The sequence below is a fragment of the Myotis lucifugus genome, unplaced genomic scaffold (genome assembly GCF_000147115.1).
Source record: "Myotis lucifugus unplaced genomic scaffold, Myoluc2.0 scaffold_19, whole genome shotgun sequence".
Taxonomy (NCBI): Eukaryota; Metazoa; Chordata; class Mammalia; order Chiroptera; family Vespertilionidae; genus Myotis; species Myotis lucifugus.
This window is the reverse complement of record NW_005871067.1, coordinates 2,379,128-2,394,400: the sequence shown is the minus strand read 5'-3', so window position 1 is coordinate 2,394,400 and position 15,273 is coordinate 2,379,128. Positions and strand designations below refer to the sequence as shown.

At 39.4% G+C, this 15,273-nt stretch overlaps 2 protein-coding genes across 2 annotated transcripts in view; one reads left to right on the top strand and one right to left on the bottom strand.

Annotated features, from left to right (window-relative positions):
* Window positions 1-15,273, bottom strand: part of FRY (FRY microtubule binding protein) — a 572,796-nt gene that overhangs the window by 466,814 nt on the left and 90,709 nt on the right. The window lies entirely within an intron of this gene.
* Window positions 14,574-15,247, top strand: LOC102421536 (developmental pluripotency-associated protein 4-like). Its single transcript, XM_014453007.1, is given in 2 exon segments — window positions 14,574-14,823; window positions 14,826-15,247. Coding segments are annotated over 2 exon segments (672 nt in total).

Sequence of the window (15,273 nt, the reverse complement as noted above, 5' to 3'; positions counted from 1 at the left end):
AAAATTGCAAAAGCAATTCAGTAGAGAAAGGATAGTCTTTTTAACAAAGTGATGGAACAATTAGATATGCAAAAAGTCAAACAAACTTTGATCTATACCTCACATCACAGGCAAAAATAAACTAAAAATGCACCAAAAGCTTAAACATAAACTCTAAAATCATACATTTTCTAAAACAAAATATAGGAGAAAACCTCTGATTGATAAAAACACAAATTAATAAATTGAATTTTATCAAAATTAAAACCTTCTAAAAATTTTATTTAAATCCCCTGCTCTTTGAGAGACACTGTGAAGAAAATGAGAAGATAAGTCACAGACTGGGAGAAAATATTTGGAAGGCATATATTTGGTAAAGAAAAAAGCCAGACTAAAATGTTTGTATACTGTATGATTCCATTTATGTAAACTTCTAGAAAATGTAAACTAAGCTACAGTGACAGAGAGCAGATCAATGGTTGCCTGGTGATAGAGATAGAGAGGTGGGAGTGAGGGATTACCAAGGGGCATGATGAAATGTTTGGGGTGATGGATTCATAGATATACACATATATCCATACTAATCAAATTGTACTCTTTAAAAATGAGCAGTTTATTATATGCTCATTAAAACTCAAAACTTTTTTAAAAAGGCAATGTTATACCTTCCCCCATACATTTGACCAGATTCAGAAATATTCTGGACTTCAACTGATAAAATTAATAAACAAAAGTTAAACAATTCATCTGAATCAAGAGTGAGTAAAAAATATACATATACATAAGAGAGTTTTGTGAGTCTTTTTCACTGAAGACAAGTATTTTCTTATCCTGATTTATGTCTTTAGTTTTTAATTTCTGCACCATAAACTCCAACAATGCCTGAAAGGATGTCTACACTGACATACCAGGTATACATTCATCGTTAAAGTGACTCACCAGAGAATGTGGTTAACAACTATTACGAATGAACAAATGGGTCAATGAATAAAAACCTAAAATAAATAACTAGGCATTTGTTAAGAAGTTTCCTCACAAGTTCCCAAGAAAAATTGTGAAAGCTTAGGCCAAAGAACTTCAAGATCAGCAACAACATAGATTATCTTAGCTGGTTTGGGTACAGCCTTGATAGACACCAACGGGCTGGATAAAATTAGCTAGTCTGAAAGTTCTTCCCACAGTTTCTGCCGCTGCTGATGTTCTGAAGACTATCCTATTTGAATCTTCTAGATGGAAATGGCAGCAGAAAACTTTCAGTGGCTTTAAAGCTGGATCTAAACTTGAACTGATTGTTGAGGTGAAACCACACAATGACTGAAAAGAATTTGAAATGTCCTGTTTTTTTACACATTGAGCTAGCTATATTCTGTGCAAATGCAGGTGTAGTCATTGGAAAAACTTTGTAACTCATGGTCATTTAAATGCCAACTTAGCTTTGAATGGTTAGCATTTTTTTTATATTCTACTGCTTGTCATGTACACAATAGAAAAGTTTCTCAGAAACTGATATTAAGCAAACAAAAAATATGTAAGAGTACAGATTTAAATATCTAATGGATGGAGAATTCTCAAATTCATTTAGAACAGCAAAAATATTAACATGTACCACAAAACAAGTCTCCAAATACAAATTTGTTTCAAGTTTTCTTACTATATGAGATATTCTCTTATTGCTACCCAATAAAACTAAAAATCAATATAAATATAGCAAACAACATTGTCTCTTAACCCATTGCTGATAACAGTAATTTGCTGTGCACTTCCCCTGTAATGTCCTGTGCTAAGCATTTTCATGTAGTATTTTGTTTACCCTCATTACCATTATCTCCACTTTACACAAAGCTTCTCCTTTGCCTCATTCTCATTTCTGGACCATTTTCTGTGACCAGGAAAATGCTACTAAATCAAATGAGGACTATCAGAAAGTGTCCTTCCAATACCTCCATTCTTAGATATTGACAGAAGCCACCATTTTCTTTCCTCTGTCCAGGAATTAAATTCCAATTCCAGACACCTATGTTTTACTCAAGACTTCAGAAGTGCAATGTTTGTTTACTCGCTATTGAGTCCCAGCCAGCTTTCAGAAAACTTTATCAAAATTTGAGACCATCCTCATCAGTAAGGTGGGTCTTAGTTCTCCACTTCAGTTCTCCCAGGTTCCCCCATCATCTCAGAAAGATCTATCTATCTATCTATCTAATCTATCTATCTATCTATCTATCTATCTATCTATCTATCATCTATCTATCTATCATCATCTATCTATTCTTGTATTTATTTTTAGCATTTTCTAGATTAAAAGGTGATTTATTTTATACTAGAGGCCCGGTACACAAAATTTGTGCACGTTGGGGGGGGGGGGGGGAGTCCCTCAACCCGGCCAGCACCCTCTCCATTCTGGGACCCCTACACCAGCAGTCGGACATCCCTCTCGCAATATGGGACCACTGGCTTTTAACTGCTCACCTGCCTGCCTGCCTGATCGCCCCTAACCACTCTACCTGCCTGCCTGGTCACCCCTAACTGCTCATCCCTGCTGGCCTGGTCACCCCTAACTGCCTCTGCCTTGGCCCCCGCCACTGTGGCTTTGTCTGGAAGGACGTCCAGAAGGATGTCTGGCCTAATTAGCATATTACCCTTTTATTAGTATATATCATATTCTAGAATCTAGGGAAGGTCCAAGTATCAGAAACAACATTGTAAGTCAAAGCAACATCTTTTCACCCCCGACAAAATATAACTATACATTTATATTACTAATCTTTGATAAATAGTTAAGAGATAGGATATAAAACAACTTTTGAAGCAGATCTATTTTTGGTTTGTTGCACAAAATCCATATTTCTTGCTGGTTATATTAATACTATTAGTAATTACAATTTAAAGGAAGACAAATATTTAAAGAAAGACAAATATTTTTATAGTAGCTAAATCACAAAATAATTCCATGTTTGATTCTTTTTTAGAAAACTCTTTTGATTACAAAGGAAATACACGTTTGTTGCAGAATATTTGAAAAGTACAAAAATGTAAATTAAATGAAACTTTTAAAAATTATATAACCTCACTAATCAAGACAACCACTGCCAACATTTTGGCACATTTGGTTTCAGATTTCAGGCTTTGTCCTGCTACTCATCACCCACCCAGATTCAACTTCAGAGCTGGCTCTCAGCCCATGAATCCATCAAGGGAATGGTGCTACATGCTTAGAGGGCCCTGCAAAGAACCAATCCTGCTTAACTCTGTTTAACTTAGTTGAATATGAAATTTCTTACCCCTTTTTTTCTATATAACAACTATTCGTATCCTTCAGCCCTGATGTTTTACAAAACAAGTTTGGGAACTGCTATCTTAACCCAAAGCCATTTGTTAATGGCCTCTTTGGGCACTGTGGCAGGCCATGGTGGGAGAAACCAGAACAAGTCTGTGATGTGCCTTAAAGTCCCACTCATTGTGCTCCAGGGCCCCCTCCCCTACAAGTAGAATAGGCCCTAGTGCTATGTGGTCAGTACAAAAATATGCTACCTTCCCATGTGCTAAAGAAGGTGGGCCAGAGAAAAGTAACTTCAAATAATTCATGTCTGGCTCAGGAGTCAAAGACAAGCCAAATGAATTGTCTTTATAATTATAACTTATACAGACAACTAAAGAAATACATTTTTACTTCTTCAGCACACCCCAACACTTGGAGGGGGGCAAATTAAAATATAATTTCTATTTTTTTACAGATTGTCCTCAAAGTAGATGGAAAATAACTAGGACACAATGTTCTCACTCTGTCAGTAACCCCTCTGTTCTACACAAACCTGTATTTTTCTTGTTGTTGAACAAGTTTCTCCACAAAGGATCAGCTCTCACACCACCTCTATGAAATGCTATCCTATCACAGAGGTCAGTGTTTTTCCATCTATGCTTTCTTGTGTTTTCATTTTGGTCTTCATAGAGGTGTACAAGTTTGATGAGTAATTTAATAAAACCCATTTTGTGGTTTTCCACTTTCGTACAATAATTCCTCTGAAATTCTCAAAAGATGAACCACCACATCAGCTCAAACTTTTATATGTATTTATTCATTGTCAGGCCTTTATTTTTACTTACTATTGATCTGAAAGGCTGGTATTTCACTGCAGTTTTTCTAAATCCCCTTTCCACACTGAGAGAGTTCTTATGAAGTTTACAGTAATGAAACAGGTGAGAATTTTGGAAAATTTTAGAGTTTTGGAAAACCTATCATGGAAATCTCAATGTAATTCAGACTTAAAAATATATGATACTTACTAACATTACAAGAAATATAATTCTTTACATCACTTAATACAAGAGTTCCATGTATTGTTTGAGTTGTCATTCTGGAAGGTAATACATATCATACCATAGATGAAGCTTCTTTCCTTAGAAAACATCTACCATTTTACTTCCACTTTGAGGCATCAAAATGACTTTAGTGAATGCCTCAATCTAGAAATAAGCAGTATTTTGTGCAGTTGCATACTTACTAGGGGGAAATGAAAGGCTGGGTAAACACATATGGCCAGGGTGAGTAGGGTGAGGATGTACTAACAGTGACTTCATTTTATACTGACGGTATAAGGGGGTCTCTGGCGACTACTTGTGAACATTCTTTCCTCCAAACCAAACAAGTTAGTAATTTGAAACTTCTTCTCATATCCTGTAACTGTCAGACACCCTTCCTTGACACAGATTCAAAGCTATAATTTTCTACATGCCTGCTCTTTTTTTGGAGAAAGTGGTTTTTGGTTTATGTTGTTTTGTCTGCATTCCTTGCAAACAGCTATTCTGATGCAATGCTTTATAGAATATATCTTATTTTATTAATCCTTAGTGGGGGGGCAATATATATATAATATAAATATATATATAATATATACATATATAATCACTCTGTATGTGTTCATCTAGAACTTTATCTCATATGTTTGTGGTTGTTAGTTGAGGGATATTTAATCAATCTGTGTTCTCATTCTCAATACTGTCTGTGCATTCTTCAGATACATCTAATTCTCAAATCGATGCTACCATTTCAAATTTGGGCCCCTATGTCCAGCCATCTGATTGGTATTTCCATTTGGATATGATCACCCCAAACTCAACACATCCAGAACTGAAATCATCATGATCTCAAAATCACTACCCCTCTTGCATATTCTTGACCTCTTAAGTTCCTAACTTGGGAATTATTCTAAATTCCCGCCTCTGAACACCACTACACACACTACTTATCAGGTGCTTCCAATTTTACCTTTTTGAACTCATCGCTTCCTCTATTCCTGTCATACTTGTTCTAATGCAGGTTTCCGTTAACTCTTGCCTGGATTCTGCAATAGCTCCCTCTCTACCTTCTGCCCTTAAACATATCCTAAGTGCTGGTGCCCAATGACTCCATCTAAAAGGAAAAGGGTGAGGTCATTCTTCTACTTAAATTGTATTAATGGCTCCCTACAGCCTACAGGTGGAAAGGCAGTGATAGCTTGATCTCTATTCCTTAGCAAGACCCAGCATTTCCTCTGTGACCTGGTGCTGGTTCACTTCTTTACACTCGTCTATTTCAAAGGCCTTCTTTGTGCTGCCTGTTCAGCAGCACTCAAGTACATGCGGCAGTGCCCTGACAGGCCTCACTCCAGCCATTTCTCAGTTAGCGCCTGAGTTCATTTTGCCACTTCCTCCTGAGTCCTTTCTTACCCTCTCCTCACCCCTAAGTTCACTTCCTTGCTTCCTACACTTCAGCCCCCATCTCCTGCTCCTAATTCCCCAGGCTCCATTAAGAAACCATTTATAGCTTTTTCCAGCTGAGTTAGGTGGCCCTTTGTGCTTCTACCTCACCCTGCACAACTACCTACCACCACATTTCCTGCTGTTTGATACTTCTCTACTTATGACTCAGTCTCCCTTGCTGGAATGGCTCACATTTCTTATTCATCTTTGTAGTGCCCGTGCATAGCTCAGTGCCTGGCATACAGTAAGATCTCAGTAAATGTTTGCTGGGCTGTGGAGCTGGAGGCTCACCCTCCTGACTTACTGGGGCCACTTCTGCCTTGCCCTGGGTGCCTGTGTCCTACAGAGGCAGCTCCCGGGCTAAGAGCAGGAGCAAAGGTGGGTAACAGCAGAATCGTGTCTTCTGAGTCCAGGCAACTTCTAAAAGCAACTCTGGGCTGTGGGAGTTATATTTTCAGACACTTAAACAAACACAAATACCTAACAGGTTGACATCAGCAGAACAAAGGAGGTTAGGAATAGAAAAACAATAAGAAAAGTTCAAGACAAACTGAAATATTTAGGTAAAAGGCTGATGTGGAAGGATAAGGCCTGAACATTTGACTCTAATATTAAAAAGTTGATTTCCTTGATTCACCAATGGCTCAAACATGACTCTCAACAACTGTTTTGGGTAACTTTCCAAATGAGTGAACTAATCACGAGAAAGTAACTTTAACTTTTTGTTCTTGTTATACCAAAAAAGAGGGAGGAGGGAAGAGAATTCTAGTGCTATTTTGTGAACTTGACATTTCCCAATTCAGAATGATACAACACAGATTTGGGCAATGGAAACACCCCCAAGGGAAGAGGCAAGAGCAAAGAAGGGAGGGGCAGGCAGTTGGACTCTGGAACCCAAGGCTCTACTGTCTGTCACAGTGAATTGTGTCTCTCTAGGAGCCTCACTTCCCTTCTGGAAGCACTCGCTTCTGAACGGAACGCAACAGGGGCTTGTGGAGGCACAAACAGGACATCCACCGAGGGCAGACAGTTACTACAATTCCATTCCATTCAGTGTGACACACATTTATTGAGTTCTTTCATGTATCAAAATTATAAATCCAGCTGTGACAGGAGGGCATAAAAGTATTAGGCAGAGTTCCTGAGTTTGAAGAACATACAATTTAATAAATGATAGAGAATAACACTACCTGATCTGACTAATTGGCCTCTATACACAAAGGCCAGGGGACACCCTGAGTAAAAAAAGGGGGGGAGGTAAGAGATGAAATTTCCATCATATATATTTAATGAAGAATTTAAATAGAAAAGTGAATGTAAGCAAAAAATATTAGTAAACATGATTTGTGCCAACAAATGACGAGTGTTTGTGCTGAATTTCACAAATGCAGCAGACCTTGCTGTGTATGCACAAGTTCAAAGGGCTATCTAAATGCCATTCTGCCGTCAGGGAAAAATGCAAGACTTTAGAGACCAAATTAAGAACACTTACTTAAAATTACATACCACTTCTGACTTGAGTAGCTCCTAAAAAACTAAAAAAAATCTAATAAAGTTGTAAGACGTACATCAGTTTCAGAAGGAAGAGAGTAGAAATACCTAGATTTAAAAAAAAACTTTATTGTTGAAAGTATTGCATATGTCCTCCCTTTTCCTCCATTGACCCCTTCTAACCTGCCCCTACCCCCACCACAGGTCTTTATCACCCTCCTGTCTGTGTCCATGGGTTATGCTTATATGCATACAAGTTCTTTGATTGATCTCTTCCCACTCCCACCTTCCCTCTGAAATTCGACAGTCTGTTCCATGCTTCTATGTCTCTGGATCTATTTTGTACATCAGTTTATTTTGTTACTTAGATTCCACATATGAGTGAGATCATGTGATAATTGTCTTTCTCTGATTGACTTATTTCACTTAGCATAATACTCTCCAGGTCCATGTCTCAAAGGGTAAGAAACCCTTCTTTTTTACTGCTGCATAGTATTCCATGATGTAAATGTACCACAGCTTTCTTATCCACTCATCTGCTGATGGACACTGGGACTGTTTCCAGATCTTAGCTATTGTAAATTGTGCTGCTATGAACATAGGGGTGCATACATTCTTTCTGATTGGTGTTTCGGGTTCCTTAGGATATATTCCTAGAACTGGGATCACCGGGTCAAATGGGAATTCCATTTTTAATTTTTTGAGGAAACTCCATACTGTTTTCCATAATGACTGCACCAGTCTGCATTCTCACCAGCAGCGTACTAGGGTTCCCTTTTCTCCACTTCCTTGTCAGCACTTGTCATTTGTTGCTTTTTTGATGGTAGCCATTCTGACAGGGGTGAGGTGATAGCTCATTGTCATTTTAATTTTCATCTTTCTGATGATCATTTTTTCATGTCTTTTGGCCATCTGTATATCCACTTTGGGTTAATAAAATTGCTGGTGCAGATTGCTTTAGTTTCATTTTTGACTTACTGGTAACCAATCAATTTATGAAAAGAGGGATGAACTTCTGAAAACCAGCTGAATTTTCACAAGGGATATAAGACATCTGATGTTCTTGACATATTATAATTAATGCACTTCTCATAGCACAGAGAGGCAGCCCAGTGAGGTGGAAATAGCACGAGGGCTGGAGTCCCAGGATAAGTTAGAGTCCTTCTGAGGATTAAATAAGATACCCTTTGGAAAGTGCATGGGACATGTTTGTTAAGGAAACACAATTTCTTATTTCCTTCCCCTTCAAATTCTACATCAAATTGCATGGATTAATTCTGGAACAAAAACTTATTATGTAGAGTGGGTCAGGGAGTGGCTAGTTTTGTGTGTGTGTGTGTGTGTGTGTGTGTGTGTGTGTGTGTTTTGGGGGAATGGCTAGTTTTTAAAGGTTTTATAGCATTGTGATCTGACCTCTCAAAGAATGCTGATGTGATGCTTTGATAAAAATAAAAATCAATAAGGATAATTAGTGTATAATCTCCTGGGAAACAGCTAACAAGGCTCTGTATAAAGGTAAACAAGGCATTCTCCTAGACCTGGAGGAATGAACATTTAGTATGAAATTGCTTTGTCTTAGCAGAGAGGTGAAAGAATATTAAACTTGAAATCAGAAAATCTGGGTTTGATTTTAGATTCTGACATAACTAGTATTAACTGTGTGATCCAGGATAAGTTGGTTAATCTCTCTGAGCTTCCGTGACTTCATCTTTAAAGCAATAATGACAACATTCATTATACAGGAAGTGTCTGCGTAAAAGTGAATAAAAAATATCTTTTGAGAGCCCCTGGGTACAGGAATTTCATAGAGTTGGCCCATAATAAACATCGGTTGACTCAAAATCTTATAAGCTGCATTGAATTTTACAGGTAACTCCAGGTAACAAGAGTCAAACTCCCCTTACCAGAAAGTGCCTCTCCAGAGGAGATAAGGGAAGTATATATTGTTTATTAAAGATTTGCAGGAACCTCCTGACCATATTCAACATCAACCAGGGTCAACAGACTAAGCACGATCTTCCTCGTACCCTTAGTTGGTATCCAGATGTCTATGGTTGTCAATCATCTCTTGCCCCTCCTATTACTCTTTCCATTGACATGAAAGAAGCCTGAACTCTGTGCTTTCATAAGATAGATTTGAGGCACCACTAAGTCTCCCATCTTCTGGTGTTGGTGCCTTCTCCATGAGTAAACCTTTGCTTACTCAAAACTCTGGCATTTTGAATTTTGGCCTTTCAAAGTGTCAGGCTCACAGACTTTGGATCAGGAACACAGACACTTAAAAAAAGGTATAAATTATACCCATGACAAAAACATTTGTCCCTTCACATGAAGATGCTCCACCACAAGATCTTTTGGGTTTTAGACTCTCCTCTGTGTGTGAAATATATGTATGTACACATATGTATGTTCACCAATATGTATACACACAAATCCATCATTCTATATCTTCATTTTCAAGGGGTCATCAACATCAAATGTTACAAGAAAGTATTTAGCTTTCATAATCCTTGGTAAGTAAAAATGAAGAATCCTGCCCACATTACTCCATGATATTCGACCTCTCACTAATGCAAGTTAGAGCAGCTCTTTCTTAATCCACTTGTTCTCTCCCCACCCCCCAGAACTCTACTGCAAGGAGATGCAATCCTTCACCAGTGTAGCTTTCAGTAAAAATGCATCCAGGTCATGATGGCACACTGGCACATGGGTGGGGAGGCATAGTTACACTGGAGCACTAAGCGAGCAGAGCCAGGCTCTCTAACCTGGAGGTCTGGTTTAGAGCTGGGCAGCTGAAGAAATGTGTGGCTGCTTCAGGACAGGTATGGTTCCGCTGGTCTGAAACTCTAGTTCCAAAGACTCCCTCTACAGGCCTTGCACCCTACCTGAATCAACAGAAGGTTTATTGATTCAGTCTGTGTCAACACAAACTAACCTCTGTCCCAGAGAAAGAAAAAGAGTACTCAGAATGTCTGTAGCTGGCCACTTAAGTCCTCGGCATTTGAGAGGAGTTTCCCAAGTTGTCATGGCAGACAGGTCGCATTACCAGTAGAAATGATTATTTCATTCTCATGTCTTTTTTGGTTAAGAAGGTAGGTGGAGTGGTGCAGTGGAAAAAGAGGGTCAGGGACACTGATACTCACTTTGGTTCTATAACTACCTGGCTCTGAGGCAAGCCTTTCACCTGTTTATGTTCCCAATATGGAACACAAATGGTTTGATTTACATGATTTGACAATTCCCTCAGGTTCCAAACATTTGGGACTCTAAGAAATAGTATACAAACATTTTAAAACTAAGATTTCTATTATTAAATCAGAACAAATTAAAATAAGTGAATTAAACATACAACTTAAGATGACAGAGAAAAATATAAATCTAAAGAATATGGAAGGGCATGATTTAAGAGACATGTAAAACCAGAAAGTAATGAGTTATAAAATTATAGAACTAATCACTCTAAGAACTGGCTCTTTAAAATGACAATAAAAGATCAAAAGTTCTGCCAAAGGTAAAGATTAAATCTGGGAGAAACTACAAATATACCACTTTAGGAAGGAAAATAAAATATATGATGAAGAACATTATATACACTCTATGTGAGAAATTTTTTAAAATTGTAAGAAATAAACAATCCTATAGAAAGCTGTTCTCAAAGGGATCCAAGAAAAATTTCCCACTATGCTGGTAATTATGGGAGAAACTGTAGCAGTGATCCTATATAATAAAACCCTAATATGCAAATTGACCAAATGGCAGAACGATTCGTTGTTATAACGTACACTGATCATCAGGGGGCAGACGCTCCTGAGAGGGAGGCGACCGGTGGCAGCGATTGGGGGGTGGGGCTGGCCAGCAAGCACCCCACCAGTTGCTTCCCACAGTGGCAATCAGGGGGCACAGCCGGCCAGCGGCGGCGCCAGGCCACCAGCCAAGGCGGGTGCTAGAGGGGCCCCCAGATTACCCCACCTGCCGGTTGCCCCACATATTGGTTCTGATCGCAGTCAAGCCTAGGGACCCTACCCTATATATTGGGAACAGTCTCTTAGATTTAAAAAGTAAAACCTGACAAGGCTACTCTAACACTGAAAAAACAGGATGATGCAGCAATGACATGCATGGACTCTGGTTTGCACATGTTGTGGTCAGCCCTGATTCTGACACTTATAACTGTGTGACAAAGCCAATTACTTAACTTCTCTCTGCTTCAGTTTTTCTACCCATAAGATGGGGAAAATGGTACTACTGCCTAAGAAGGATCATGTTATGTACTACTTTTAAAATCAGGGCAAAAAATGTAGCTGCCCGTACAACAGCAAGATGCCTTTCACCTGTATGAAAAGTATGGTCACTGGTGCATGCAGCATCCTGGATTGTGAGAGGGATGTCCGACTGCTGGTTTAGGCCCAATCCAGGCCTAAACCGGCAATCAGACATCCCCTGAGGGCACAGGCCAGACTGTGGGGACCCCCCCCCACTCTGTGCACAAATTTCATGCACCAGGCCTCTAGTTAATAAATAAAACCCAATTTTCCCACAGCCACTAAGACCAAATTATGTTCTAAGCAATTGTTAAGCAATAGATACTCTTATATTATTCAAGTCATTCTGGATAACAACAACAAAAGATGGATTGTCAATTCATTTCATAAAACTCACATATCCTTGATACAAAAAGCAGAAAAATAGTGTCCAAAACAAACAAACAAAACAAAAATCCAGTCTGATAACACTTAGAAACAAAGATGCAGAAATCTTAAGAAAATATTACTAAATCAAGTGAGTAAAAAGAAAATTATTACAGCCCTGGCAGTGTGACTCAGTTGGTTGTGCATCATCCCATGTTGATTCACATGCCCAGGTTTCTGGCTCAATCCCCAGTTTGGGGCATGCAGGAGGCAGCTGATCAATGTTCCACTCTCACATTGATGTTTCTATCTCTCTCCCTTCCTCTCTCTCTAAAAATCAATAAAAATATTTTTAAAATAGAAAATTATTACAAAATATACTTAATGCCAGTTATACAGAGACAGTTCAACCTTAGATAATTTATTAATAATTAATTACTTCAATCTATACTAATATTAGAGGAATATGGAAATGGTCCGGGACACTGTCACTACGACCAATCAGGATGGGGGCAGGGCCATGGCAGAGAGCTCTCAGCACGCTGCGCCGGGGGTCCGAAGGGCATGGAGAGGAAGGGAGAGCAGATAGGCAGTTAGGGGGATCAGGCCAGGAGGGGAGAGCAGTTAGGGGGATCAGGCTGGCAGGGGAGAACAGTTAGGGACATCAGGCCAGCAGGGGAGCAGTTAGGGGCATCAGGCCAGCAGGGGAGCAGTTAGAGCAGTTAGGGACATCAGGCCAGCAGGGGAGCAGTTAGGGGCATCAGGCCAGCAGGGGAGCAGTTAGGGGCATCAGGCAGGCAGGTGAGCGGTTAGGAGCCAGTGGTTCTGGATTGTGAGAGGGATCCCGGATTGGAGAGGGTGCAGGCTGTGCTGAGGGACCCGTCCCCCCCCCCCCCCCCCCGCACAAATTTTGTGCACCGGGCCTCTAGTCTATTATAATTGATCTCAAAAAAGTGGAAAACACATGATCATTTCAATAGATGCTAAAAAGTACTTAATAAAATTCACTTCCTAATAAAAAAATTAGTTTGCTAGGATTTGAAGAATAAATCATTAATATGATAAAAATTATAATCTAAAACTAGCCAACACCTTACCTAAAATGGTGAGTCACTGTAGACATTCTCAATAAAATCAGAAACATAGTATTTCACAGTGTTATCTAGGAATTCTGACTAAGTAATAAAATAAGTAAAAGATAGAATGAGTTCCATTATTTACAGGTTATAATTTATACAGTAAAACCCATTACTGAAAAATCATCAGAATAAATAATTTCAGTAAGAAAGCTCATTAAAATAACAGTGTATAAAAAGTCATTGTTTTCCTATATATTAGCAATAATTGCTTGGCATACATATTCTCCACAAAGATAATAAAACAATAAAATCAAAATCTTAACAAGTATAGGATCTATACCATAACTACTAAAATTAGCTTACTATAAGTTCTAAAATGGAGCATGCATATATTGATATCTTATTAAATACTGTCCTAAGAGTTATATATATAATTGCATTTACTCTTCATAGCAGTGATGTACAATATTTTATACCCATTTTACAGACGAAGAAACTGAGGCTAAAAAGTGTTAATATTCAAGCTAAAACGAGTAGACTCTGAATTCAAAACCAGAAAACAAACATTATTACTTGCAGATAATAATATTATTCAAGTAGAAAATATAAGAGAATCATGAAAAACTACAACTACTGTCAGAGATAAAGTCATTATACAAATACTAGAGGCCTGGTGCACGAATTCATGCACCAGTGGGGTCCCTTGGCCTGGCCTGTGGGATTGGGCCAGAACGGGCTCTCTGACATCACCTGAGAGGTCCTGGATTATGAGAGGGCAGAGGCCGAGGGACCCCACTAGTGCACGATCGGGGCCAGGGAGGGACATAGGAGGGCTCCAGGGCATGTCCAGCCTGTCTTGCTCAGTCCCAATTGGCCAGACACCAGCAGCAAGCTAACCTACTGGTTTAAGCGTCTGCCCCCTGGTGGTCAGTGCATGTCATAGCGACTGGTCCACCAGTTGACTGTCTGCCCCCTGGTGGTCACTGCACATCATAGCGAGCAGTTGAGCGGCCTTAGCATATCATTAGCACATTATGCTTTGATTGGTTGAATGGCCAACTGGACAACTGGACACTTAGCATATTAGGCTTTTATTATATAGGATGCACAGATCAAATTATTTCCTACATAGAAGGAAAGAAGAAGAAGAAAGAGGAGGAGGAGGGAGAGGAAGGGGTGGGGCAGGAGAAGGAATAAAGGGAAAAGAAATTCTGTTTCCAACTATAGTAAAAAATATTAGAAGATTTTCTGCTTGTCAGCCTTGAGTTCTTTTCTGAGTATGGAAAATGCAAAAGGCAAGAAGACACATGTTCTAAACCAAAGGTGCTGGGTCTGAGCTGGTCTTTTTTTCCCTGGGGTTGTTAGAGCCAAAAAATAATTAGAAGCCACACATACTGATGAGCATTGCAGACAGAAAATAAAGGTGGAGAGGCTTTGAGGGGAACTCCACAAAGAAGTCAGGAGAGTGGAAAAAGCTTGAAAATTGGAAAAAAGCTTCTAACCAACACAAGCTAAAGAGAAACATTGGGTTTCTGGTGAACCAAGTATACAAAGAACCTTAGGGATGGAGACCAAATGGAAGAGATCTATGAAAGATGACAAAGCTTTCTGCCCACAAAAGATGTCATAAGCAAATAAAAGAGTAAGAGTTCACAAGAATATGCCAATTCCTCCACTACCTATTCACTTGTCACCAGTTAACCTAATTCACCAAGATGCCATGAGGGCTTGGTGCCAGCTATTAAAGCTAAGCACCAAAAGCATGAAATTGGAAACATATAACAGGCTGCATGAACATGCTTACCCTAATCAAAAGGATATTCCTATCACACCAGAGGAGGCAAGGATATTGACAGTAAAACAAAGGAAATTGAAGATGAAAAAGGGGGAAATGACTCTGGACAGTTTGGTCTTCCTGAAGTGACTGGTCCCCTGGAGGGAGGGCCTGTTCCTGAAGGGGACGCTACTGCTCTCCTTGAGGAAATAGACAATATTTTTGTGACAACTTCCGTGCCAGATGCTGTTTTTGCCTCCTGGAGCTGAACTTCAGCCATGACTGGGAAGACTGGGAAGATGGAGACCTTGGTGTCACCACAGGAGGCCTATGGTTACAAGTGGTCTGTGGTCCCTGGGCAAAGTCTCCCTGCAGCCACAGGGGCTTGGGGTCAGCTACAGTTTTATGCTGGGCAGCCCTGGATTCCTGAGAAACAAGGGCAAGTGTATGCACTCTTCTTGCTACCTGCCTGCAACTTTCCACCCTCACACCTGGAGGACAATATGTTGTGCCCCAAATGCATTCATAGGAATAAGTTATTAGTGAGAAGCCTCCAGTGAGATTATAATGCCACGAAAAAGAGTAT